This window comes from Chiloscyllium plagiosum, unplaced genomic scaffold (assembly GCF_037043375.1).
Source record: "Chiloscyllium plagiosum isolate Xiang-an unplaced genomic scaffold, Cpla_swu_hap1 HiC_scaffold_17, whole genome shotgun sequence".
In the NCBI taxonomy this organism is placed as follows: domain Eukaryota; kingdom Metazoa; phylum Chordata; class Chondrichthyes; order Orectolobiformes; family Hemiscylliidae; genus Chiloscyllium; species Chiloscyllium plagiosum.
The window spans coordinates 17,613,236-17,638,368 of record NW_028270155.1 but is presented as its reverse complement, the minus strand read 5'-3'; the positions used below and the strand labels follow the sequence as shown (position 1 = coordinate 17,638,368).

General features: G+C 40.3%; 1 protein-coding gene across 2 annotated transcripts in view; it reads left to right on the top strand.

Annotated features, from left to right (window-relative positions):
* The window catches only part of cunh16orf46 (chromosome unknown C16orf46 homolog), a 27,806-nt gene extending 2,801 nt beyond the window's left edge, over nt 1-25,005 (top strand). The window contains exons 2-4 of one of the 2 annotated variants that reach the window (XM_087995720.1): nt 3,913-4,163; nt 19,117-19,647; nt 22,395-25,005. In XM_087995720.1, coding sequence (XP_087851846.1) covers nt 3,945-4,163; nt 19,117-19,647; nt 22,395-22,532 — 888 coding nt within the window. In that variant the 5' untranslated portion in view covers nt 3,913-3,944 and the 3' untranslated portion in view covers nt 22,533-25,005. Of the gene's footprint in view, nt 1-3,912; nt 4,164-19,116; nt 21,145-22,394 lie in introns of those variants that run through there. The other variant, XM_087995719.1, reaches the window with a different exon arrangement.
* The last annotated feature ends 128 nt before the right edge of the window (nt 25,006-25,133 follow it).

Genomic DNA, 25,133 nt, shown 5'->3' with positions numbered 1-25,133 from the left:
GAATGTCTCAGACTGAAAAGAAACTGTCCTCAAAGAAACATAGAACATAGAAAAAATACAGCGCAGTACAGGCCCTTTGGCCCTCGATGTTGCGCCGATCCAAGCCCACCTAACCTACACTAGCCCACTATCCTCCATATGCCTATCCAATGCCCGTTTAAATGCCCATAAAGAGGGAGAGTCCACCACTGCTACCAGCAGGGAATTCCATGAACTCACTACTCGCTGAGTAAAGAATCTAACCCTAACATCTGTCCTATACCTACCACCCCTTAATTTAAAGCTATGCCCCCTCGTAATAGCTGACTCCATACGTGGAAAAAGGTTCTCATGGTCAACCCTATCTAAACTCCTAATCATCTTGTTCACCTCTATCAAGTCACCCCTAAACCTTCTTTTTTCCAATGAAAACAGCCCCAAATGCCTCAGCCTTTCCTCATACGATCTTCCTACCATACCAGGCAACATCCTGGTAAACCTCCTCTGCACCCGTTCCAGTGCCTCCACACCCTTTCTATAATATGGCAACCAAAACTGCACACAATACTCCAGATGCGGCCGCACCAGAGTCTTATACAACTGCAACATGACCTCAGGACTCCGGAACTCAATTCCTCTACCAATAAAAGCCAGTACACCATATGCCTTCTTCACCGCACTATTTACCTGGGTGGCAACTTTCAGAGATCTGCGTACATGGACACCAAGATCCCTCTGCTCATACACACTACCAAGTATCCGACCATTAGCCCAGCACCCCATCTTTTTGTTACTCTTACCAAAGTGAATCACCTCACACTTACCTACATTGAACTCCATTTGCCACCTTTCTGCCCAGCTCTGCAGCTTATCTATATCCCGCTGTAACCTGACACATCCTTCCTCACTGTCAACAACTCCACCGACTTTCGTATCATCCGCAAACTTGCTCACCCAATCTTCTAGCCCCTCCTCCACGTCATTTATAAAAATGACAAACAGCAATGGTCCCAAAACAGATCCTTGTGGAACACCGCTAGTAACTGCACTCCAAGATGAACCTTTACCATCAACTACTACCCTCTGTCTTCTTCCAGCCAGCCAATTCCTAATCCAAACCTCCAACTCACCCTCAATGCCATACCTCCGTATTTTTTGCAATAGCCTACCATGGGGAACCTTATCAAACGCCTTACTAAAATCCATATACACCACATCTACCGCTTTACCCTCGTCCGCCTCCTTAGTCACCTTCTCAAAGAATTCAATAAGGTTTGTGAGGCACGACCTGCCCTTCACAAAATCATGCTGACTATCCTTGATCACATTATTCCTATCCAGATGTTCATAAATCCTATCCCTTACAATTCTCTCTAAGACTTCTAAGTTCAGTGTTGCCTCATTACAGGGCATTCTTCAAGTCTTCCTGGCAAGAGGTGTGATCCTTTTCTCAGGATTGGTTCTGCCATCATACCTGGGTGGCCTGTACTTCTCCAAACACCCAGATGGGCTGCGAGCTCGTGTTCCAGCAGGCTCTGGGCAGGTGCGACAGCTTGTGTCTTACCAGATCATGGGCTGTTCTCAAAAGAGACAGATGACTGCTTTACTCTTTTCAGCAAACATTCCACCATACTTTCCTTTTGCATCCTTAACTGTCCTTGAACTAAGAGCCTTCCTAAAATCAAACACATTTCTGTTGTTCTGGAGTCCTAAAGGGTGTTAATGAACCAGGTAGCTTTTATTACATCAATGGTTTCAATTCCAGAACTTATTCATTGAATTTAAATCCCAAAAATTGAAGTGTGGGATGTGAACTCATTAGGTTAGTTACGTGCATCTTGTAAATGATACATACTGCTGTCACTGTGCATTAGTGATGAAAGGCATAAATGTTGAAAATAGGGTATATATCAAGTAGGCTACTTTGTCCTGGATGGTGTCAAGCATCTTGTGTGTTGGTGGAGCTGTATTCATTAAGCCAAGTGGAGTTATTACATTGTATTCCTGACATGTGCCTTGTAAGTGGTGGTCAAGCATTAAAGAGACAGCAGATGAGCTACTCGCTGCAGAATTCCTAGCCTCAGACATGCTGTTGTAGCCACGGTATTTAAAGCGCTGGTCGAGTTCAGTTTCTGCTCAGTCATAACACCCAGGTTGATACTTGGGACAATTCAATAATGGTAATGCCATTAAAAGTCATGAGGAGATGATCTGCTAAAATTACACTGCCCTTGCAAGCTCCTTCCTCATCTCTAAATTTCTTCTCAATTTAGTATCGATCTTCCTTTAAAACTCCTTGTTAGATCTCTCTAATCAGATATTGTCCCACCAAATGGCCATACTCCATGTCACTGGTGATGATGCCTGTATCTGTATTTGTGATGTAGCATCCTTCCTCCGTTTGCTCCTTTAACATGGTCCACTATACCTTCAATGACTTATATCCACTTACCTTAATGTGATTGGTAGAATAACCTAACTGATGGTTTGGGAAGCCAGTAGACACAATAGATTGTTATTTTTAATTGTTCTCTTATTTCCATCCTCTTTCTTGCTCATATGTAGAGAGAACTAGATAGCTCTTGATCTTTAGGATCATAGGAACAGGAGTAGGCCATTCAGCTTGTCAATCATGGTTGATCAATCACTGCTATGCCTTTAACCCACTCCATTCTCAAAATCCTATACAATTATTGGTCGTCAGAAACCTGTCAATTTCACAGCTCGCTGTGGGGAGAACTCCAGAAGTGCACAATCCTCTGAGTAAAGTTGTCTCCTCTCATCTCAGATCTAAGAGTCATCCCCTTAATTTTAAATTGTGCTCCCAGTTCTAGATTCCTCAATTAGAGGAAACATCTTACTTGCTTGTACCCTGTTTTACACTTTTAAATATTTTGTAGACTTAATGGGATCACCTCTCATTCTTCAAAACTCTAGAGAAACAGATCCAGTTTGCTCAATCTTTCTTCCTTGGACAGTTTTGCCATCTCAGGAACGAGTATGGTGAATCTTTGTCGCTGTCCCTCAATGGTAATAACATGTTTCCTCAGAAAAGGAGACCAAAACTATACATAATTCCAGGTGCAGGTTAATGAAGCTCCTATAGAATTGAAGCAAGACTTCACTACTCCTGTACTTAAATCCTCTTGCAATAAAGTCTAGATTAGAGTGGTGCTGGAAAAGCACAGCAGGTCAGGCAGCATCCGAGGAGCAGGAAAATCAACGTTTTGGGCAAAAGCCCTTCATCAGGCCTGACCTGCTGTGCTTTTCCAGCACCACTCTAATCTAGACTCTAATTCCAGCATCTGCGGTCCTCACTTTCGCCTCTTGCAATAAAGTCTAACATTCCATTAGCCTCCCGAACAGCGTGCTGCACCTCCACGTTAGCCTCAATGACTTATCAACAAAGATACCTAGGTTCCTTTTTATGCCTATACTTTCCAACATCTTTACATTTAAGAAATATTCTGCATACATTCTTCTTACCAAAATGGATAATGTCACTTCTTTTTTCATCCAGTAATTGTTATACAAATGTATCAACAGATGTGCTGTGGCAGTACCAATGCTAAGTCAAATGATATATTGTTATATCTAGACAACATGATGTACGATGTCATGCATAGTGTATTATTTGGCCAGGCAGAACTTACAAAGAGTATATTTGTATCTATTTGGTTTTGAAACCATATTGCCTCTTTGATGGATATGGGACAACTTTGTGGTTTACATCATACTATTCTATATGATTGCAACTCAAAGGTTTGCCACTTTCTGAGAAGGCATCTTCTTTTAAACGGAACAAACAGTATCAATTATATGTGAAATAATGTCATTAAATAGTAAGTACAATGTCTTATTTAATATTTAATGATTTTGCTTTAACTTGAATGAAGTAAGACGATTAACTGCATGCTTCACTTCATTTGGCAGGTAAATAACCTGACAGAAACCTTACTTGGAAAATGGAATCTCAGGATGAAGACATGATCGAGTGTGAAAAAATAACATTTTCCGATGCTCTCCATAGAGACAGTAAAGTGGCAAGTCCTACCCATTTTATGCATTCCTGGGAGTCTGAAAGGAAACTCATAGATGTTCTCATCAGACTTAGTGAGGAAACGTACGATGACGACCAAAAGCAAATGGATCAGACCGTTGTTAGCAATGGATGGGATGATGCAGTAAGTGGTTGAACCTTTTATTTCAGCATTTTCTGTTAAATTTGTTTAGGTAGATTATATTTTCACTGTGAAAGTGCTAACATTAGTCTTGATTTCCTTTGATATACCATTTTTAATTTTTATGGGACATTTTACATGAATATGAGATTGAAATATATAGGCCCAACCTACTCAGAGTTTAAGAGCATGGTGCAAGGTTAATGACATATATATGTACACTTATTTACCGCACTTAGTTTGTATTCCTGAATTTTGAACAAATGGCACGTGAATTTTCTGTGTGCATGAAAGGGTTTTTGTGATCATTTTAGAAATTTCTTTAGCTATGATGATTTCTTTTAAAATAGGAGTCTGAGGGAGATTGTCAGGGAAGGCTATTGGTAATTTGTTCACATTAGGAGAGTTTACTGATGAACAAAGGTAACAGTGTAGTATATTAAACTTTCAGATCAAAAATTCTGCACTTTTCTTTGGGGATAGGGGAAACACCCATAGCTCAGTTTTCAAAACAAAAATTCTTTAGTTTCAGTTTGGAGTAATTTGCTAACGTTTTAGCTGAAGCTGGATGTGTAAAACAGTCACTTTTCAAAAAGGGAGGGACTTTCAGAACTGTTAAGAAAGACTTTACTCAGTATAAGGAGTTAATTTTGAATGTCATAGACTAGAGGTTCGTGTTTAAAACCCTGAGAGGCAAGTTGAAGCTGAGGAAGTCTAATTCAGTTATATGGAGGCTCCAGGAAAAAGCTATTAGATTTTTAAGATGGGGAATTAAAGCCACCTTTAGATATGAAAGAGGGGGAAATTCTTCTTGAAATTAAAAACAAAGTGCTGGAGTAACTCAGCAGGTCTGGCATTATCTGTGGAGAGAGAAACACAGTTAATGTTCTGGGTCCTAAGACTCTTTTTCAGAACTCTAGTGCAGGTACAGTAAAAGAGTGTGTTTGGGATTAACAGGATGGTATTTCATCATGTGTTTGGAAATCTTTAAATTTGTGTTATGTGTAACTGGTTTGGTTTATTCAGTTTTATTTATTCTTGCATAATAAAATTCTGTTTTGTTTTTAAAGGCAAACCTGTGAAATTGCATAGCTGTGTTTCAGTGAATGACCACCTCATTAAAACCTAACAATCTGTCAATTCAGATTTCAGTCTGGGATCTGAATTGTCCAGTAATAACATCCGCTGGAATCAAAATGGAAAGATAGGATGCAATTTCATTTAAAAATGTTAAATTCTTTTGATAAGATAGATGCAAAGTAACAATTTCGCCTGACTGGAACTTCTAGCATTTTGTCAGGATAAGGGGCCAATCATGTAGGATTGAGACAAGGAAAAATTGTGAATGTTTGGAATACTTTATCAGAGGAGTTGGTGGATACTCAGTCAATCTGCATATCCGAGGATAGGATCAATCAATTCTTGGGTATTGAAGGAAAAATGGAAATTGATGTGGAGGTTCAACCATATTGATCATATTGAATAGCATATAACCTCAATGGACCACATTGCCTACTGTTAGGTCTCATTACTTATTATTTTCTACTTACTTTATTAACTGATCTTGGACTGCTCTTCCACAGACACTGGAAATCTTTGGTCCCTTTAACTTTCAGTCCTTCAAACAATCAAGTATAAATTATGGCTGGAAAAGACCAGATAATCATCAGGCCTGTTGTAAATTAATCATTGTGTTGTATTAAGCTGTATAATGTAAACTGTAGTACATTTGAATTTCGATTAACTTTTGATAAACTCTGCTAGGTAAACATTGAAACATTGGCCACGTTGGTGGCAGAGATTAAACTTTATTCAGCCTAAGTAAAATTTGATAATTGCATAATTCAGGTAACTCCTGTTACAGATAAGTTATCAAATTCATTTCAAGCTCCCCATTCTCAGTATTACTAACTCAAAAGAAGGATAGGACATTTAAGACCACAGTGGAGAGGAATATCTTCACTCAGAGAAGGTGAATTAGTGGAACTCTACTCCAGAGGGGTGTGGAGGCTCAATCTTTGCATAGTTTCAAGTCTGAGATCGACAGATTTCAACCTATTAAAAACAAAGGGATACGGGGATAGTGCAAGAAAAAGGTTTTGAAGTGGACGATCAGCCACAATCTCATTAAATGATGGTGAGGGCTCAAAGGGTTAAATGGCTTACTCTTGCCTGTTTCTTACGTTTGTACATTCCAGTGCTACTCAGTGAAAGCAAATCTATTTGGATTTCTGAAAAGCATTCAGAATAAGCATAAGACTATTTATAAGAACCCATGGATTGGAGGTAGTATATCAGCAAATAGATGATTGGTTAACCAAACAGAAGAAAGAGTTTGGGATCATGGTGTTAGGTTCTTTTCCCGAGGTTTCACACACGAGATGCAATTCTCACACGCCAACTTCTGCAAACAGTTATAGTTTAATAAAGCTTGTACAAGCTAGGTGACCCCTCTGATACTCTTCGAGTTAGAAGAGAGACCCCAAACAAAGAAAATACATCCCCTTTATACAGGTCAGTTGGAATGCTTACAGATCCTCTGGCCACTCCCCCATAGTCACATGCCACTCAAGCCAAACCCCAGCCATTCCCTCACAGTCACGTTACCCCAGGTACAATGGTAGGATGAGATCATCCTCAGAGATAATGCAAATGTAAATGCCCTAATCCTGGGGAATCATTATGCAGATGATCTCCTGATTCAGTGATTCACCGATTCTGGATCAGTGGTGCTGGAAGAGCACAGCAATTCAGGCAGCATCCGACGAGCAGCAGACAATGTAGGTTTGATATACCTAGCTTCAGGGGATGGCTAGTAAGTATTTCTGAATGGAAGAGATTAAATGATAGTTAATTTGATAATAGTAGGGGGAGTACTAGCAAATGACTGTCTAAATGGAGTGGGAATCATTCGCATTCCTGCATAACTGTTGTCTCCACCCACTTCCAGAACAGTCAGTCAGTGCAGTTTAACTCTTTAATATTACATTAATGTCCAGAGAGATGGTCCCATTTAATCTTTTAACATTACAATGGGAGCATTTTCAGAATAGCAATTTGTAATAGTAGAGTGCCATAGGAATCAGTTGTAAAGCCACAATCATTTAGAATATACATTAGTGAGTTGAATACATAATTGTCAAGTTGCAGATTACACAAATATAGGTGGGAAGACAAATAGTGTGAGTGACACAAGGGGGTAGGGCGGAGTCTGAAACTAGAGGGCATAGGTTTAAGGATGAGGGGAAACATTGAAAAGGGACCTAATGGGTGACCTTTTAACAAAGAGGGTGGTGCATGTATGGGATGAGCTGCTGGAAGAAATGGTGTAGGCTGGTACAATTACAACATTTAGAAGGCATCTGGATGGATATATGAACAGGAAGGGTTTAGAGGAATATGGGCCAAGTGCTGGCAAATGAGAAGAGATTAATTTATTTATCTGGTTGGCGCGGACGAATTGGACCAAAGAGTCTGTTTCCATGCTGTGCAGCTCCATGACTCTATGACAGGTTACATGAATGGGCAAAAACTTGGCATGAGGAAAAATGTGAGATTATGCACTTTGGCAGGATGAAGTGAGATGCATATTATTTAAATAGGGACAGACTGAAAAAAGCTGCGCCGCAGAGGGATTTCGGTTTTTATGCTTGAATCACAAAAAGCTAGCCTGCAAGTCTAAAGTAGGAGACAAGGATAGTGGGAGAGGGTTGATTTTTGGACTGGAGGCCTGTGACCAGCAGTGTGCCCAAGAATTGGTGCTGAGTCTACTGCTTTTAGTCATTTATATAAATGTTTTGAATGTGAATATAGGAGGCATGATTAGTAAGTTTGTAGAGGACACTAAAATAGATGGTGCAGTGGATAGTGAAGAAGAGTACAATGGGACCAGGTGGGCCAGTGGGCGGAAGAGTGGCAGATGGAATTTAATTTAGATAAATGTGAGGTGTTGCATTTTGATAAGGCAAACCCAGGTAGGACTTATATGGTTAATAGTAGGGCTCTGGGGCACGTTGCAGAACAAAGACAGGGTACAGGTGCATTGTTCCTTAAAAGTGAAGTCCCAAGTAGACAGGGTGGCGAATGGCTCCCTTCATTGGTCAGAACATTGAATATAGGAATTGAGGCTGAATAGTCAGATATTCTTCCCTGGAGTGTCATAGGCTGATGGATGATATTATAAAGGTTTAGAAGTTCATGAGGGACAATGGATAGGGTGAACAGCTAATGTTTTTTTACCTAGGATGGGGGGGCGTCCAAATCTGGAGGACATGGGCTTAAGGTGACGGAGGAAAGATTTAAAAAGGGTCTGAAGGCTAATGTTTACATGCAGTGGGAGGTTCATGCATGGAATGAGCTGCCAGAGGAAGTGGTTGAGGTAGATACAGTTACAACATTCAAAAGGCATTTGGATGGGTACATGAATAGGAAGAGGTCAGAAGAATATGGGCCAAATGCTGGCAAATGACACTAGGCCAGATTGGGATGTCTGGTCTATGCAGACGAATTGGACTGAAGAGTCTGTTTCCATGCTTTATGACTGTAACTCTACATTCAGCACAGCATCAGAGGAGCAGGAGAATCGCTGTTTCAGGCATCAACCCTTCTATATACAAAGAAGTTGTTTGTCTTTGTTGAAGAATTTAGGACCAGAGGCATAATCTCAGAGTAAGGGGCTGCCCATTTAAAATAAAGATGGATGATTATCTTTCTCTCAGACAATAGTCAACCGACAGAATTATTTACTGTTGGAGCCTGTTGGGTCATTGAGAATACTTAAGGATGAGAAGGATAGATGTTTCATCAGTAAGGGAATCAATTTATGGGTAAAAGGCAGGAAAGTAGAGTTGCTGATTTTCAGATAAGCTATGATCTCATTGAATGGCGGAGCACACTTGATGGTCCCAAATGATGGGTTTCTGCTGCTATGGCTTATTGTCCTCAATTATTCATAGCTGCATCCACTGAATCAATCCTGATTCACCCTGAATTTCTTTTGAAATATTTTAACTTCTCATCCATACATCACCCACAACCACCACCTCACAAAGCATTGAATTTAGAATAACAAATCAGACTATTGTCATTTATCTAAAAAGGATCATAAAATCATTGCAGCACAGGGGACATCTATCAATTCTATACAGACTGTCAGTTCATCTCAGTTCCCCAAGTGGTCAGGTTTTGATCTTCTGATGGCCCAACACCACTTACTTTGATAGGTTTAAAACCTATTTCATGGAATGTGGATGCCACTGGTAAGACTAGCATTTGTTGTTCATGCCTATTTGCCCTTCAACTGAATACTGTAGCATGATACACCATTTCAGAGGGCAGTTAAGAGACAACCACATTGCTATCATTCTAGAATACAAGTCTAGTTATGTTACCGCTGCATCCTGAGGAGAGGGGCTTTAACAGCTGCAGCTTTGGCAACACTAAAAGAGCCTGATTTCATGCTGGGTACAGTTAGCTTTGTGATGGTTAGTGATCCACACAAAGCAGTCATTATCCCAACTGTTGGTGTTCTGGCAACAACTTGGTTTCCATATATAACTGAGCCTAATCTGTATGAACATGAATATAAAAAGTAAAGAGAAAGACAGTCTCTATTTTAGATTAGATTACTTACAGTGTGGAAACAGGCCCTTCGGCCCAAAAGTCCACACCAACCCACCGAAGCGCAACCCACCCAGACCTATTCCCCTACATTTACCCCTTCACCTAACACTATGGGCAATTTAGCATGGCCAATTCACGTAACCTGCACATTTCTGGATAGTGGGAGGAAACCGGAGCACCCGGAGGAAACCCACGCAGACATGGGGAGAATGTGCAAACTCCACACGAGAGTCGCCTGAGGCGGGAAATGAACCCGGGTCTCTGTCGCTGTGAGGCAGCAGTGCTAACCACTGTGTCACCTTGCCACCCATTTTAACTGGGGAATGAGAGGCTAATACTCCCCATTTGTCAATTAGTTATGTTAGCTCCAGGCAAAGGCATAAGTAGTAAGAAAAAAAGGCAGAATTCAATTCATGGTTTAACCAGCAAATCAGACCAAGTTCTAATAGACAGGTAACCAAGAACTCCTTGGATGCTGCCTGAACTGCCGTGCTCTTCCAGCACCACTAATCCAGAATCTGGTTTCCAGCATCTGCAGTCATTGTTTTTACCTAGGTAACCAAGAACTTGCCAGTGACATATCTTACCTACCTTCATAGGCGGTGATATCAATCATTGCCTGAAAGACATCCAGCACCCTTTTAAATACCTGCAATGAATCTGCCACGTTATTCCAAAGACCGATGACCCTTTGCAAAATGCAAAGTTCATGACATCTAAATTACATTGGTAACGTATTAACACCTCTCGATTCTCCATAAATTTTCTCAATCAAATAATTACACACAGGAACAGTCTAGCTTGCAAGACTTTAAGTATGTTGGTCAGACCTGCAGAAATAGTAGCTTTCTGAAATTGAAAAACCCAGTTCTCTAACCCCAACAGGAGGCGGGTATTCCCTTCAGGCCTGACCATGTCTGATCTGCACATCTGTTTACTAACTTTTTCTTTATATGCCTTTATTCTCAAGTAACAAAACGCATTCTATATCAATCATCATAATTCATTTTGATGCATTATCCACAGCCTTCCAGGGATAGAAGTATTCTGATTTTCACGATCCTTGAGCATAAAATGCTCCCTGATTTTACTCTTGAATGGTTCAGCTCAAATTTAGTGATGCTCCCTCAACCTGGATTGGCCCAGAGGAATTGTTTAAAATGTTCTTCAAAACAATCATTTCCAAGATAGCAATTAAATCACCCCTCAATCATTTAGGGAACACAGACCATCTTTATGCATCCTGTTCTCATAATTTAACCTCTTAGTTGCTATAATATTTGGTGAAATTGCATCTGGAGAGAGAGCGAGCGAGAGCATCAAACTGAAATATTAACATTGATAAAAAGTTATTTCTACCTGAAACCCTACCTTGGTTTCCAGTCTTCTCTATATTTCAGAGTTCAGATTATTTTGCTTTTGTATTGCTGTGATGAAGATTTGCCGTGTCCCTCTCAAGGCCATTATATCCTTCCTGGAGTGTGTGTCTGCAATAGTAAGCTCAATACTCCAGATGATGTCTAACCAAGGCACTGTCCAACGTCCTTACTTTAGTGTTATTATTTCCATGTACCTGATTGTAAAGGTGCACCAGCTTTTAATGTGTTACTGAAAGAAAGACATGCTGTTGAAGCTTTTCATCTTGTACTCATTAGGGTAGGTGCAAGAACACCAAATTTCAAAGCGAACAACAACTGACAGCATATTTTTCTCATGCCATGTAAATTATTCCCTTTGAAATTTTACATCTTACATTTGTCCTGACGAAAAGCTTCAAAAGCATTTTAATTTTTGCAGTGATATTCAAGTTCTGAATTTTCACTGTGATCTGTGAACATGAGCCAAAGCCACAATGGGAACACATCAAGATGGGAGGAATTAAAAGTGGTGACTGTCAAAGTATTGACTTAAGTGCTTTGTAGTCACAAAGTGTAATAACTGAAGCAAATGGAGCTGGAGTCACTCAGCGTAATGAACAGATGATCAGGGAATTGTGAAAAATATGCCACTTCTTTAAAGGTATGGTTTAGCAGCAACAGCATTTTAAGTTCATTTTTCATACATAGTGTGATATTGGCACACATATACAGAAGTAGATTTTTAAGTATTACTCTCAGATCCCTCATGATGTTGCTCACAGCAAGTCAGATGATTTGCAAGATGAGCATGACACATTTACTGCAAAATGTATTATTGGGTACAAATGTTGATGTGCTTTCACTGTAAGCTGTTCACGTCATCAGGTGTAACAGCCAGACAAAAAAAGAAACTCCAGTTGGCTGTTCAGGTCTAACCTGTTCCAAGCTAATGGAACAAAGAGCATTTTAAAAAGCTTGCTACTGTAAGTTGTAAAATGTGTCCATTTTTAACATAGAACATTCTGGTGGAGGGGCCAGAGGGCTCAAGTTCACACGTAGCCTGTGTGGGAACATTATACATATTTTTGAAAACCTGGTTACAGTACAGGGGGCAACCATTCAGCTCCCCATCAATGGAGTGTTCCTGCAAGAGAAACTCTGCTAGTCCCACTTCACTGTCCTTTACCCATTGCCCAGCAAAGTCTTTTCCTCTTCATTTGCTTATCCAATTCCCCATAATTGCAACATGTCCACAGCAAGAGTATAAACTGATACTTAATAAATTGCCTATGCTGCACTTAGCCAGTCAAGAGAGTTAGTCAGAAAAGGAACATAAGTTTTACTGCAGTGACTGTCTCTCTAATTTCTCATAGTCATTCAACTGATGACAAAGCAGGACATAGGAACATGAGCAGGCCTTTCAGCCCATTAAGCCTGTTTTGCCATTCAGTAAAATCACAGCTGCATATCCTTTTCTACGCTTGCTCAGTAAATGTCTACCAGAAAAATGTACTCTGAATTTTTGTGAAACATTATGTTACATGATATGTATAAGAACAAAATCATGACATTTAATGTTGTCAAACAAATTTATTTCATCTTATGAATATACAACATGGTTTTGACAGAGTAAGAGGGATTAGTTAGGAGCAAAGTGCAAGAGTACTTAGGATTAAAGCACAGTTTCAGTTCCATACTATAGGGTTAATGTTTCAAATGCAGTCAGTCTTAGGCAAGGTTTCTCTTGTAATGGCTACTGTGTGGCAGTACCATTCTACAATGCCACTTCACCATCAGCTTTGAAATGATTCATGTAAAAATGATATTACAAAAAAAATGTTCTGACTCCCAAGCATTGTAAAATAGTGTGCAATGTGATGAACCTCACAAGGCAGTGTTTTAACTTCACAGACAGTGCAATGGTAACTCAAAACTCAAGCATTAATAAAAATGAAATAGCTCTAATGATATTAAAATGCATATGTAAGTAGAATTCCTTTTGTCGCTCAACAGAATGTAATGCATGGGTCTACCACAGGCATACTTGTGATGCATATTTTGTAGAGATTTGGTTTAAGAGCATAATTTTAAAACTTTATTCCCTCATTGAATTTGGGTGGTGTTGGTTGGAACAGCATGTGTTGCTCATCCCTCATTTCCTGTGAACTAAGCTTGTTGGTCATGTCAGAAAACAGTTATGAATCAGTTACTTTATAATGGATCTGGGATCACACAAAGGTAGTATGAACTAGATGGAATTTTGACACCAGGTGATAATTTGTGGTGGTTTTGTCGGTGATGAGGTTTGAACCCATATACCAAGAACAGAAGCCTGTTCCTCCAAATTACAAGCCCAGTGATATTCTCACTATATGATAGTATTCACCTGTATTTTAAATATTCCATTTATAAAAAAAACCTCTATTTAACAAATATTGCAGAAAATAGGTTGTTGTGGTCAGAGAAACTAGAGTCATAGAGATGTACAGCATGGAAACAGATCCTTTGGTCCAACTCGCCCATACCGACCGGATATCCTAAATTAATCTCATCCTATTACGAGCACTTGGCCTTCTAACCCTTCCTATTCATATACCCAACCAGATACCTTTTAAATGTTGTAATTATATCAGCCTCCACCACTTCCTCTGGCAGCTCATTCCATACACACACCACCATCTGCATGAATAAGTTGCCTCAGAGGTTCCTTTTAAATCCTTCCCCTCTCACCCTAAATCTATGCCCTCTAGCTCTGTACTCCTCCCATCCCAGGGAAAAGACCTTGTCTATTTACCTTATCCATGCAGCTCATTATTTTACAAACCTATGTAAGGTCACCCCTTAGCTCCAGGGAAAACAGCCCCAGCCTATTCAGCTTCTCTGTATAGTTCAAACCCTCCAACCGCGGCAACATCCTAAATATTTTCTGAACAATTTCAAAGTTTCACAACATCCTTCCTGTCAGGGAGAGACCAGAATTGCACACAATATTCCAAAATTGACCTAACCAATGTCCTGTACAGCCACAACATGACCTCCCAGCTCCTAGACTCAATGCTCTAGCCAATAAAGTCCGTATAGATCACATCTACCGCTCTGCCCTCATCAAGGCTCTTTGTTGGGTTACTTCAAAAAACTCAGTCAAGTTTGTGAGACATGATTTCCCGTGCACAAAGCCATGTTGACTATCCCTAATCAGTCCTTTCTTTTCCAAATACATGTACATCCTGTCCCTCAGGATTCCCTGCAACAACTTGCCCACCACTGAGGTCAGGCTCACCGGTCGATAGTTCCCTGGCTTGCCCTTACCACCTTTCTTAAACAGTGGCACCATATTTGCCAACCTCCAGTCTTCCAGCACCTCACCTATGACTATCGATGATACAAATATCTCAGTAAGAGGCCCAGCAAACGCTTCTCTAGCTTCCCACAGAGTTCTAGGATACACCTGATCAGGTCCTGGGGATTTATCTACTTTCATGCATTTGAAGACATCCAGCACTTCCTCCTCTGTAATATGTACATTTTTCAAGATGTCACCATCTATTTCCCCATGTTCTATAACTTCCATGTCCTTTTCCACAGTAAATAATGATGCAAAATACTTGTTTAGTATCTCCCCCATCTCCTGAGGCTCCACACAAAGGAAGCCTTGCTGATCTTTGAGGGGGCCCTATTCTCTCCCTAGTTACCCTTTTGTCCTTAATGTATTTGTAAAAACCCTTTGGATTCTCCTTAATTCTATTTGCCAAAGCTATTTCATGTCCCCTTTTTGCCCTCCTGATTTCTCTCAAGTGTACTCTTATTGCCTTTATACTCGAAGAGTTTACTCGATGTCTTCTGTCCAGATCTGACATCTGCTTCCTCTTTTTCTTGACCGAAACCTCATTTTCTCTAGCCATCCAGCATTCCGTACACCTATCAGCCTTGTCTTTTACCCTAACAGGAACATTGTCTCTGGCCTCTCATCTCATTTTTAAAGACTTCCCATTTTCCAGTTCCCTTTACCTGCAAACATCTGCTCTCCCCAAACAACATTTGAAAGTTCCTACTAATACCATCCAATTTAGAACTTCAACTCTTAGATCCGGTCTATCCTTTTCCATTACTATTTTAAAACAAACAAAATTATAGTTGCTGGCCCCAAAGTGCTCCCCCACTGACACCTCAGTCACCTGCCCTGCCTTATTTACCAACAGTAGGTCAAGTTTTGCACCTTCTCTGGTAGGTACATCCACATACTGAATCAGAAAATTTTCTTGTACATGCTTAAATTCCTCTCCATCTAATCCCTTAACACTATGGCAGTCCCAATCTATGTTTGGAAATTAAAATCATTGGACCAGCCTCAGACTAATCTCTTTCCTCATTATCTCCCTGGGTCCCACCTCCCACCTTATTAGTTAAATCCTCCCGAGCAGCTCCAGAAAATCTCCCTGCCAGTATAGGCACAATCCAACCTTATACTGGTCACTTCTACCACAGAAAAGATTTCAATAATCCAAAAATGTGAACCCTTCTCCCCTGCACCAGCTCCTCAGCCACACATTCATCTGTTCTATCCTCCTATTCCAACCTCACTACCTCGTAGGATGGGGATTAATCCAGATATTACTACTCTCCAGGACATCCTTTTTAAATTCCTTCCTGTATTCTCCCTTCAAAGTCTCTTCCCTTCCTATGTCATTAGTTCCAACGTGTACAACCACGTCCTACTGGTCCCTGTCCCCTTTGAGAATATTCTACACTGTGTCCAAGATATCCTTGATCCTGGCACCAGGGAGGTAAGACACCATTCTGATTTCTAGACTAATCCTATTTACCTGCACTTGATCCATAATTTACTGTGCCTTGGCATTTTAAGGGTTCACTGCCATTGGTACGAAGGAAGTCAGAAATATTGGCATTTATAGCTTGTGTCAAATATTTCAATTTTACATAGAAACAGAAAATTGGAGCAGGAATAGGCCATTCAGTCCCCCAAGTGTGCTTCACCATCTTTTTTAAAATTCACTCAGGGGATGTAGGCAACTGTGGCCACGCCTGCAGTTTTTGTCCATCCCTAATTGCCCAAGGTACAGTCAAGAGTTAACCACATTGCTGTGGGAGTCACATGTGGACCACTTAAACCTATGCCACCAAGGACCTTTTCACATCTGGCAGATTTTCCTACACATCCAAATACCTCACCTTCTGTGTTCATTGCTCTCAGTGTGTTCTCCTTTACAGTGGGGAGGCAGGATGCCAACTCGCAGAACGTTTCAGGGACCATCTCTGGGACACATGCGCCAAACAACCCCACTGCCCTGTGACCGACCACTTCAACACTCCCTCCCACTCTGCCAAGGACAAACAAGTTCTGAGACTCCTCCACCGCCAAATCCTAGCTACCTGACGACTGGAGGAAGAACATCTCTTCTGGCTTAGCACCCCACTCTTGAACTTCCCAATCTGTCCATCTTCCTTCCTACCTATCCACTCTATCCTCCCCACCGACTTATCACCATCACCCCAACCTGCATCCAGCTATCACCTTCCCAACTACCTTCCCTTCACCCTCACCCTCCTATTTAACTCTCAGCCCCCTTTCCCCCACTGCACATTCATGATGAAGGCCTTATGCCCAAAATGTCAATTCTCCTGCTCCTCGGATGCTATCTGACCTTCTGTATTTTTCCAGCACCACACTTTTCAACTTAAACCTATGCCCTCTAGGCAAAAGACCTTTGCTATTCACCTTATCTATGCTCTTCATTATTTTATAAACTTAACCTCTCAGCCTCTGACACTCCAGGAAAAAAAGTCCTTCCCTGTCCTCTTAACTCAAACCCTCCAGACTCAACAACATCCTTGTAAGTTTTTTTCTGTACCCTGTCTAAATTAACAACATCCTTCCTACAGCAGGATGACTAGAATTATAAATCTGGAATTAAGAGTCTTTTGATGACTATGACACCATTGCTGATTGTCAGAATTCTGCCTCATTAATATCCTTCATCCTTACCTGGTCTGGCCTTCATGTGACTCCAAACTTAAAGCAATGTGGGTAAGGATGACAATTTCCTTCCCTAAAAGGACATTAGCAAACTGGATGGGTTTTTTGAACAGTCAGCAATAGTCATCATTAGTGCCTTAATTCAAGATTCTTTATTGAATTCATATTTCACCCTGGCAGGATTTGAACCCAGCTCCCGAGAACATTGGTTGAGTTTCTGGATTAATTATCTAGTGATAATACCACTAGGGCATTGCCTCCTCTACGATCACAGAAGATCATCTAAATGTCCTTTTTTTTCCCTCCAAATCCTTTGATCCCTTTAACCCTAAAAACTATTTCCTTCTATGCAATGTTTTGACTTCAACTGCTTTTCGTGGGAGAAACTTCCATAGGCTTACTGCTCTCTGGATGAAGACATTTTTCCTCATCTCACTCCTAAATAGCCTATCCATGTTCTTGGATCATGAGACCTAGTTCTGCACTCCTTAATCATCAGGAACATTCTTCTGCATTTACCGTCTCGTCCTGTTATAAGTTTATAAGTTCCTAGGAGATACCCCCTTCCCTCATTTTTCTAAACTTCAGTGAGTATAGTCCTAACAGATCCAGTCTCTCTTCAAAATGCAAGTGCATATTTAGCTGTAATGGCACAGTGAGTGTAAAATGTTTATATAATTTATTCCTTTTATTATTTTTTGATAATTATACAGAGATGTTCATTTTTCTACAATTATTGGCTAAGAACTTGTATATCTGAATTACACGATAAATTAGGATTAATTTTAAAAATGCCCATTTTTTACAGAGAGCTGTCTGAGTAATTGTTTTAATGTCTTAAGGCTATTTTTCAAATGGACTTTTTATTGAAGCTTTATCCACCTACTCCATTAAACTTGCATTTTGCTTCTGCTGCATTTAAAGTAATTGGCAAAAGAACCAGGAGGGGAGATTAGCTTTTTTCCCCACTTATGGTCTGAAATTAGCTATGTGAAGGGGAGGGAATGGCTTTGTGGTATTGTCACTAGATTATAAGTACAGAAACTCGGCTTATGTTCTGGGTTCGAATACTGCCATGGCAGATAGTAGAATTCATCATTGAGTCACAGTCTTACAGAACAATAACAGATGAGTCGAACTCGTCCATGCTAATCAGATATCCGAAATGTAACTAGTCCCTTTTGTCTGCGTTTGGCCCATATCTTTGAAACCTTCCCTTTCATGTATGTCAAATGTCTCTTAAAATGTTGTGATTGTATCTGCATCTACCACTTCCACTGACAGCTTATTCTATACACGCACCACCTCTGAAAAAGTTGCCTTTCAGGTCCCTTTTAAATCTGTCTCCTGAACTTACCTAGTTTTGGACTCTCCCACCCTAGGAGCTATTTACCATATCTATCCCTTTCACAATTTTATAAACTTCTATAAAGGCCACTCCTCAGCCTCTGACCCTCCAATGGAAAAAAATCCTAGTTGAAAATCGATCAGTTTTTTTTTCACTCAATGCATTTTCCTGTTTATAACGTCTAGTTGGCTCAGGCTAAGGACCAGGGCTAATGCCCTGGTATGTGACATTATTCTGTTAATTATTTGTCCATATTGGTAAGTACATGAATAGGAATGGTTTGGAGGGACATTAGCCAGGAGCAGGTATGTGGGACTAGTTTAGTTTGGGATTGTATTCGGCCCTGACAGGTTGGACCAAAGGGTGCGTTTCCATGCTGTATGGCAAAGACATTAAACACTTGATTATATTAAAGTGGAAAAAAATTGAGTTCTGTGGTTTAATCAGAATTTAGTTTCAGAAGTAAGTTGGTAAGTTTGACATCAATTTCATCACATAGCTGCTTGGAATAACGGTTAGACAACCAGACATTCTTGTCTATGATATGAAATGAAATATGAAGAATAATATTTTTCTGAAGGCCAGTCATTTATCACTTCAGTGTAATTTTAAAAAGGTTTCCTTGTTTTATAGGTGCATGGCTGGAGAAGGGATAACGCCTACTTCCTTCATAAGAAGTCAAAGAAATCACGAAAGGACGACAGGAATGGAAGCCACTGTGTGTTCTGTGCAGAAATGGTGCCCATCCCAGAAAGGAAAGCCTTTCAAAATATTGAACATTTTAGATTTTCATCCAAATCACCAAGCAGTACAATAGTGTCCAATTTCACAGAGAGGAATACCAACTCCTCTACAGAGCGAACATCTCCTGTTTCACAAACCAAGTTGCAGCTTTTCGGCTCCGCAGTTTCAGAAAGTCAAACTACTAAACGGACTCCAGAACTTCAAGTCCAAGACACCAAGAAAGAGACTGAAGTTAACTCACCTCAGGAAATAGAATGTGAAATTATCAATACAGAACCTGACCAGACATCAGCAACAAAGCATTTCAGTGTGCTGCCGCCTGTAAAAATGGCCAATGGTGATGAAACATTTGTCTCAGGTTTCAAAACAGGGAGAACATTTTGTTTGGGCGTACAAAATGGCAACCGCGCTCTGCAAACTGTGAGTGTCGTGTCGAAGCACAATAACAGTAAGGACAGTTTGTGCATTAGGGCCCATGCTTATAATATGGCAATGTTACAGGTCAGCAAAATCCCAAAGGCTGGAAATTCTGTTCCTGTGCGATTTACAAAGATTCCCTTCCTGAGCACCATGAATCATTGGTGCTGGCAGTATTCTTTGATGCAAGGCCACCAGAACCTGGCCATCAATGGTGTTCCAGCCTCCAAAATAATGGAGTGCCACAGCATTAGAGTACAACCCTCCAAAATAACAAAACACCACACAACGAACTATAAGCAAGTCAACTTCAGTAAATCTACTTATAGTCACGGTACTCCAATTAATATACATCCAAACAGAATAAAACAAAGGAATGTTGCAGAAAGAGATATTCTCCCAGTCATTCCACAGCCAGGACCACCACCGTTATCTGGAGCTACCATACCAATCTCCATACTGTCACATAAATTTTTATAGTCTTATCAAGATTTCTCCTCTTTGCCCTCCCCAATACTAGGGCTAGTGGTTTTCAAGATTGATCAGAGTGCCTCTCCTGCTACCTTGGCTGAGATAAACTAACTTGATACAGACCTTTCTGCAGATGCCACACCTAGATTGGAAGGTTTATTGTGATGTCACAGGGAACGGAAGTAGCGATCTTAGAATTAACAATGTTATAATAATTAATTATGGTGATTAGAAAACAAAGATGTATTTGGGATAGCTATATTCACTTAGTGATAAATGCTTCTATAACTTAAGTAAAATGAATCTAGTATGGCAGAACCTTACAATGTTATACAAGTGCACCTACAGGTCTCAAATAATAATATCCAAAATGCATTGTCTCGTGTCACATGATTTAATTTTTGCTTCGGATGAGAACTGTAATAGCAAACAAAATACTTCAACTAACTATTTACCTGGTATAAGATTCAATAACCAAAATAATTTCCCCTTCACTAAAGGAATTGACCACCTTGGATAGAAGTTACACCACTTCTCCAAAGTTCCTGCTAAATTACAGCATGAAAGTTTATTTGTCCTCTGAAATGAAACCGCTCATCTTTCACTTCCCCCACAACATGCTGAATCATCCCTGGATAATTTAATTAAGCCTACTGTACCTAAAATCACCCAGATCCATCGTGTGTGTGAAGTGAGTATCCATCATATTAGTGCACAATCCTGTCCTCGCCGTACACTTCAAATAAATCAGTGAATAGAAAGTCAAGAGCAGAGACCCAGGATAATTATTTCATTTGGAGGCCAGGCCCTAGCCTATTCCATTACAATTCACCTACATTGTTGTCTTATGGAGATGGTGTCTGATGAGAACATGCACAACTAGTTTGGCTAAAATGATAAAAATCACTAAGCATTTTTGACTGTCATGTATAAACTTGAGAAAGTTTGTGCGAAGATTTGTAGCTCGGGTGCTCGTTGTTGTGGTTCTGTTTGCCGAGCTGGAAGTTTTTGTTGCAAACGTTTCGTTCCCTGGCTAGGCGACATCATCAGTGCTTGGGAGCCTCCTGCGAAGCGCTTCTTTGATGTCTCCTCCGGTGTTTATAGTGGTCTGTTCCTGCCGCTTCCGGTTGTCAGTTTCAGCTGTCCGCTGTAGTGGTTGGTATATTGGGTCCAGGTCGATGTGTTTGTTGATGGTGTTTGTGGATGAATGCCATGCCTCTAGGAATTCCCTGGCTGTTCTCTGTCTGGCTTGCCCTATGTTAGTAGTGTTGTCCCAGTCGAATTCATGTTGCTTGTTGTCTGCGTGTGTGGCTACTAAGGATAGCTGGTCGTGTCGTTTCGTGGCTAGTTGATGTTCATGTATGTGGATTGTTAGCTGTCTTCCTGTTTGTCCTATTTAGTGTTTTGTGCAGTCCTTGCATGGTATTTTGTACACTACCATAGGGCAAGCCAGACAGAGAACAGCCAGGGAATTCCTAGAGGCATGGCATTCATCCACAAACACATCGACCTGGACCCAATATACCAACCACTACAGCGGACAGCTGAAACTGACAACCGGAAGCGGCAGGGACAGACCACTATAAACACCGGAGGAAACATCAAAGAAGTGCTTCGCAGGAGGCTCCCAAACACTGATGATGTCGCCTAGCCAGGGGACGAAATGTTTGCAACAAAAACTTCCAGCTCGGCGAACAGAACCACAACAACTTATTGAGAAAGGAGATTTGTTTTAAAATAACACATTAGGCAAATTTTAAAAGGTATTAACCGAACATTGGAGCCCAACAGAACCAGAGGAGTGACTGTTTTATTCATTCCTGGCCATGGCCAGCATTTATTGCCCATCTAATTGCCCACAGGGTAGTTAAAAACCAACATGTTGAATAGGCCTGGAGTAACATGTAGACTAGATAAACACAGATTTCCTTCCCCATGTTGCATGAACCAGAAGGGTTTATATAACAATCGACAACAGCTTCATGGTTATCATTGAACCCCGGTTCCCAGAACATTACCTGGGTGTCTTGATATATAGTCTGGCCATACCATCACTCAGCCGGTGCCTCTTCTGGCTTGCAATGTGAGGCTGGCTGACTTGTAACTTGAGAATTTCTATCCTCTTTTTATAACTACTGTTGAGTTATCTGAAGTCAACACATACCAACAGATTTTTGCATACAACACATCTAAAACATACGAAGAAAATAATCAAGTCCTGTAGCAGTACATTGTCACAGCTGTTGATATAAACAATAACCACACTTGTTCTCTTCTAGAAAGATCATTCACCTTTGGATAAAAAACATGGAACACAGAACCATGGAATATTCAACATGAAACATTGGACTAAATTGAAAGAGACAAAAGCAAGAAACTTACCCCTGGATGTTTTCTACGAGTCTTATTTTTCATAGTTATAAAATCATTATTTATTGTTCAATTTCTATTACGCTAACGGCCACTCATCAGCCCTTGTACATAAATTCGTTGCAAAATGAGAAACTATAGGGACTCCCTCTTGTATGGATAGGCATCTCTTTGTACTAATAAAAGAGTTTAAGACGACATACAACATCGCAACTCACAACTGGCACCCTACCATTTTATTTTTGTCAGAGCAACATTTTATTTTTGAAGATTCCTTTCTTGAAACTTGTTGTGAGAATCTGAAAGTTGAAGCAACACTAAAGTTGAAAGGATGCAATGGGCAGTGTATATGGGGGTGGGGTGGAGTGAGAAAGAATAGTCCAGGACAGGCACTCCTGGAAGATGTGGTTTTACATTAAAAGTTATGCACCTGGTTAATTAAGCAATTATAAAAATGTCAACTTATTTCAGAGAAAACATCTCATTTGCCTCTAAGTTACAATCCCATATACAATTTTCCTACAGGCATTTCAGGACCTCCAGACCCCATACTGCACCCTATTCAAAGATACATTATATTGATCCCACTCTCTGTTAGCTGACGTTCTAACTTGAGGGATCTGGAATACACAGGGGAGCGAATTGTTATGAAAGCTTTGGCCAGATTCAATTTGATACAGTGTATTTAGTTCTGGACACTACATCAGGAGGGATATATCAGCCTTGAAGGTTGAAAATCCAGCTATTCTTGAGCTAAGTGGGTTTTAATTTGAGTGTAAGTTGAATAGACCAGGCTTGTATCCCCACTCTAGATGCAGATGAAGGGGTGTTTTAAAAGAGTTGTGTATAAGGATTGACAAGGTAGACATCAAAACTGTTTTCTCAAGTAGGAGGGTCCAGAACATTAAAATAATTTGTTATCCTCAAAAAGAGTACACTACTTATGAGAAACTCCTGCCTGATACAGAAGATATTAGATGAAAAGAGAATTGTTTCCAAGAATGATAAGCCTGTAGATTGGGCAAGTTTTAGTAATGGCCAGAAACTATGTTGAGGTAAAAAAAAAACAATCTCTAGTGTGGAAACAGGCCATCCGCCCGTTGAGACAACACTGACCCTGCAAAGACCATCCCACCCAGACCCATCCCTCTACCTATCCCTGTAACCCTGCATTCCCCAATGCTAATTCACATAGCCTCCACATAGCTGGACACTGGGGTTCCAAATTAGGGATTGGAAGTCCTGATCTCTGAAGGGAGGGAGGAATTGCATTCATGTAATACTTTGCACAATCAAACATCTTGATGCACTTTATATGCAATGAAGTTTCTTAAAAATTAGTGATATGAAATATTGGTGTCAAGGCCATCATACATTGCGCATAGGGCAGTTGACAATCAACAAGATGCCTGTGAATCTGGAGTGATATGTAAGCCAGGCTAGCATGGTAGCTTCCTTCCCCCATAGGTTTTCCCTGACAATCAAAACTAATTCATAGTCACCATTAGACTTTTAATTCCTGACTTTTATCGAATTCAAATTTCACCATGTGGTACTGTCCCCAGAACATTACCTTCTATTACCTCAGAGACCCAGGTAAAGTCACTGCTGTCCTGGAGGACTATGGGGCTGCTCTCTCCTTAGAAAGACACCGAAGGTCACCATGTCTCAGGTGAGGGTCAAGATTAAGAAAGTGTGCCCTTCATGTTGAACTGAGCCTGCGCTATCGGAATCAGTTTGCATTACAAAACAGCTGTCCATCGAAAGCTAACTCACCGCCAGTTAATAGTTGAGTGATAATATCACTTTTCAAATATAAAAAAAAGGTAAAGTTGCCATACTCTTTACCAAACTATATGGCTGCTGTCACGTTAGAGAGATATGGCTCGTGATGGTTTAACTAGAGACTCTTTACACCTAAGGCAAGGGGAAGGGTTGAGGTGGAGAATCTGCTGAGGTAATGGACCCGAAGGGAGTAGTCATTGTTACAATGCAGAAAGCATGGCCGGTGATTTGCACATAGCAAGCTCCTGCAAACAGCAATATGATAATAACCAATTGATTTGTGATGTTGATTGAGGAATAAATATAAAGTACAGTTCTAAAATTAAAAGATTTTGAAAATTTATAGTTACATTTCTTTAAACATATTTGCCTATCCATGCAATTAGATTTCCAAAGCCATTTCAAATAAAAAAAATCTAATTTTTCCAACACATTGTGGAAAAACTCAGGTGCTTCAAATTATTTGCATTTGACCTTGTTAAAAATCACAACACCAGATTATAGCCCAATAGGTTTATTTGGAAGCACTAGCTTTTGAGGTGCTGCGTGCTTATCAGGTGGTTGTCAACCACTTAGACAGATCTCAAAAGCTAGTGCTTCCAAATAAACCCGTTGGAATATGACCTGGTGTTGTGTGATTTTTAACTTTGTCCACGCCAGTCCAACTCAAGCACCTCCACAAGCATTTGACCGTGTGTGACATATACACAAAACTACAGTCCAATGTAACCGAAAAAGGGCAGGTTTACTTTTATTGTTTATTTGCATTTTAGAAAATCAAAGATTATCTTCATAACTGAATTCTAACAACAGTAATGCAACCCTGTAGTCGGTTGAATATCATTTTTATAATTTAAGTCTGC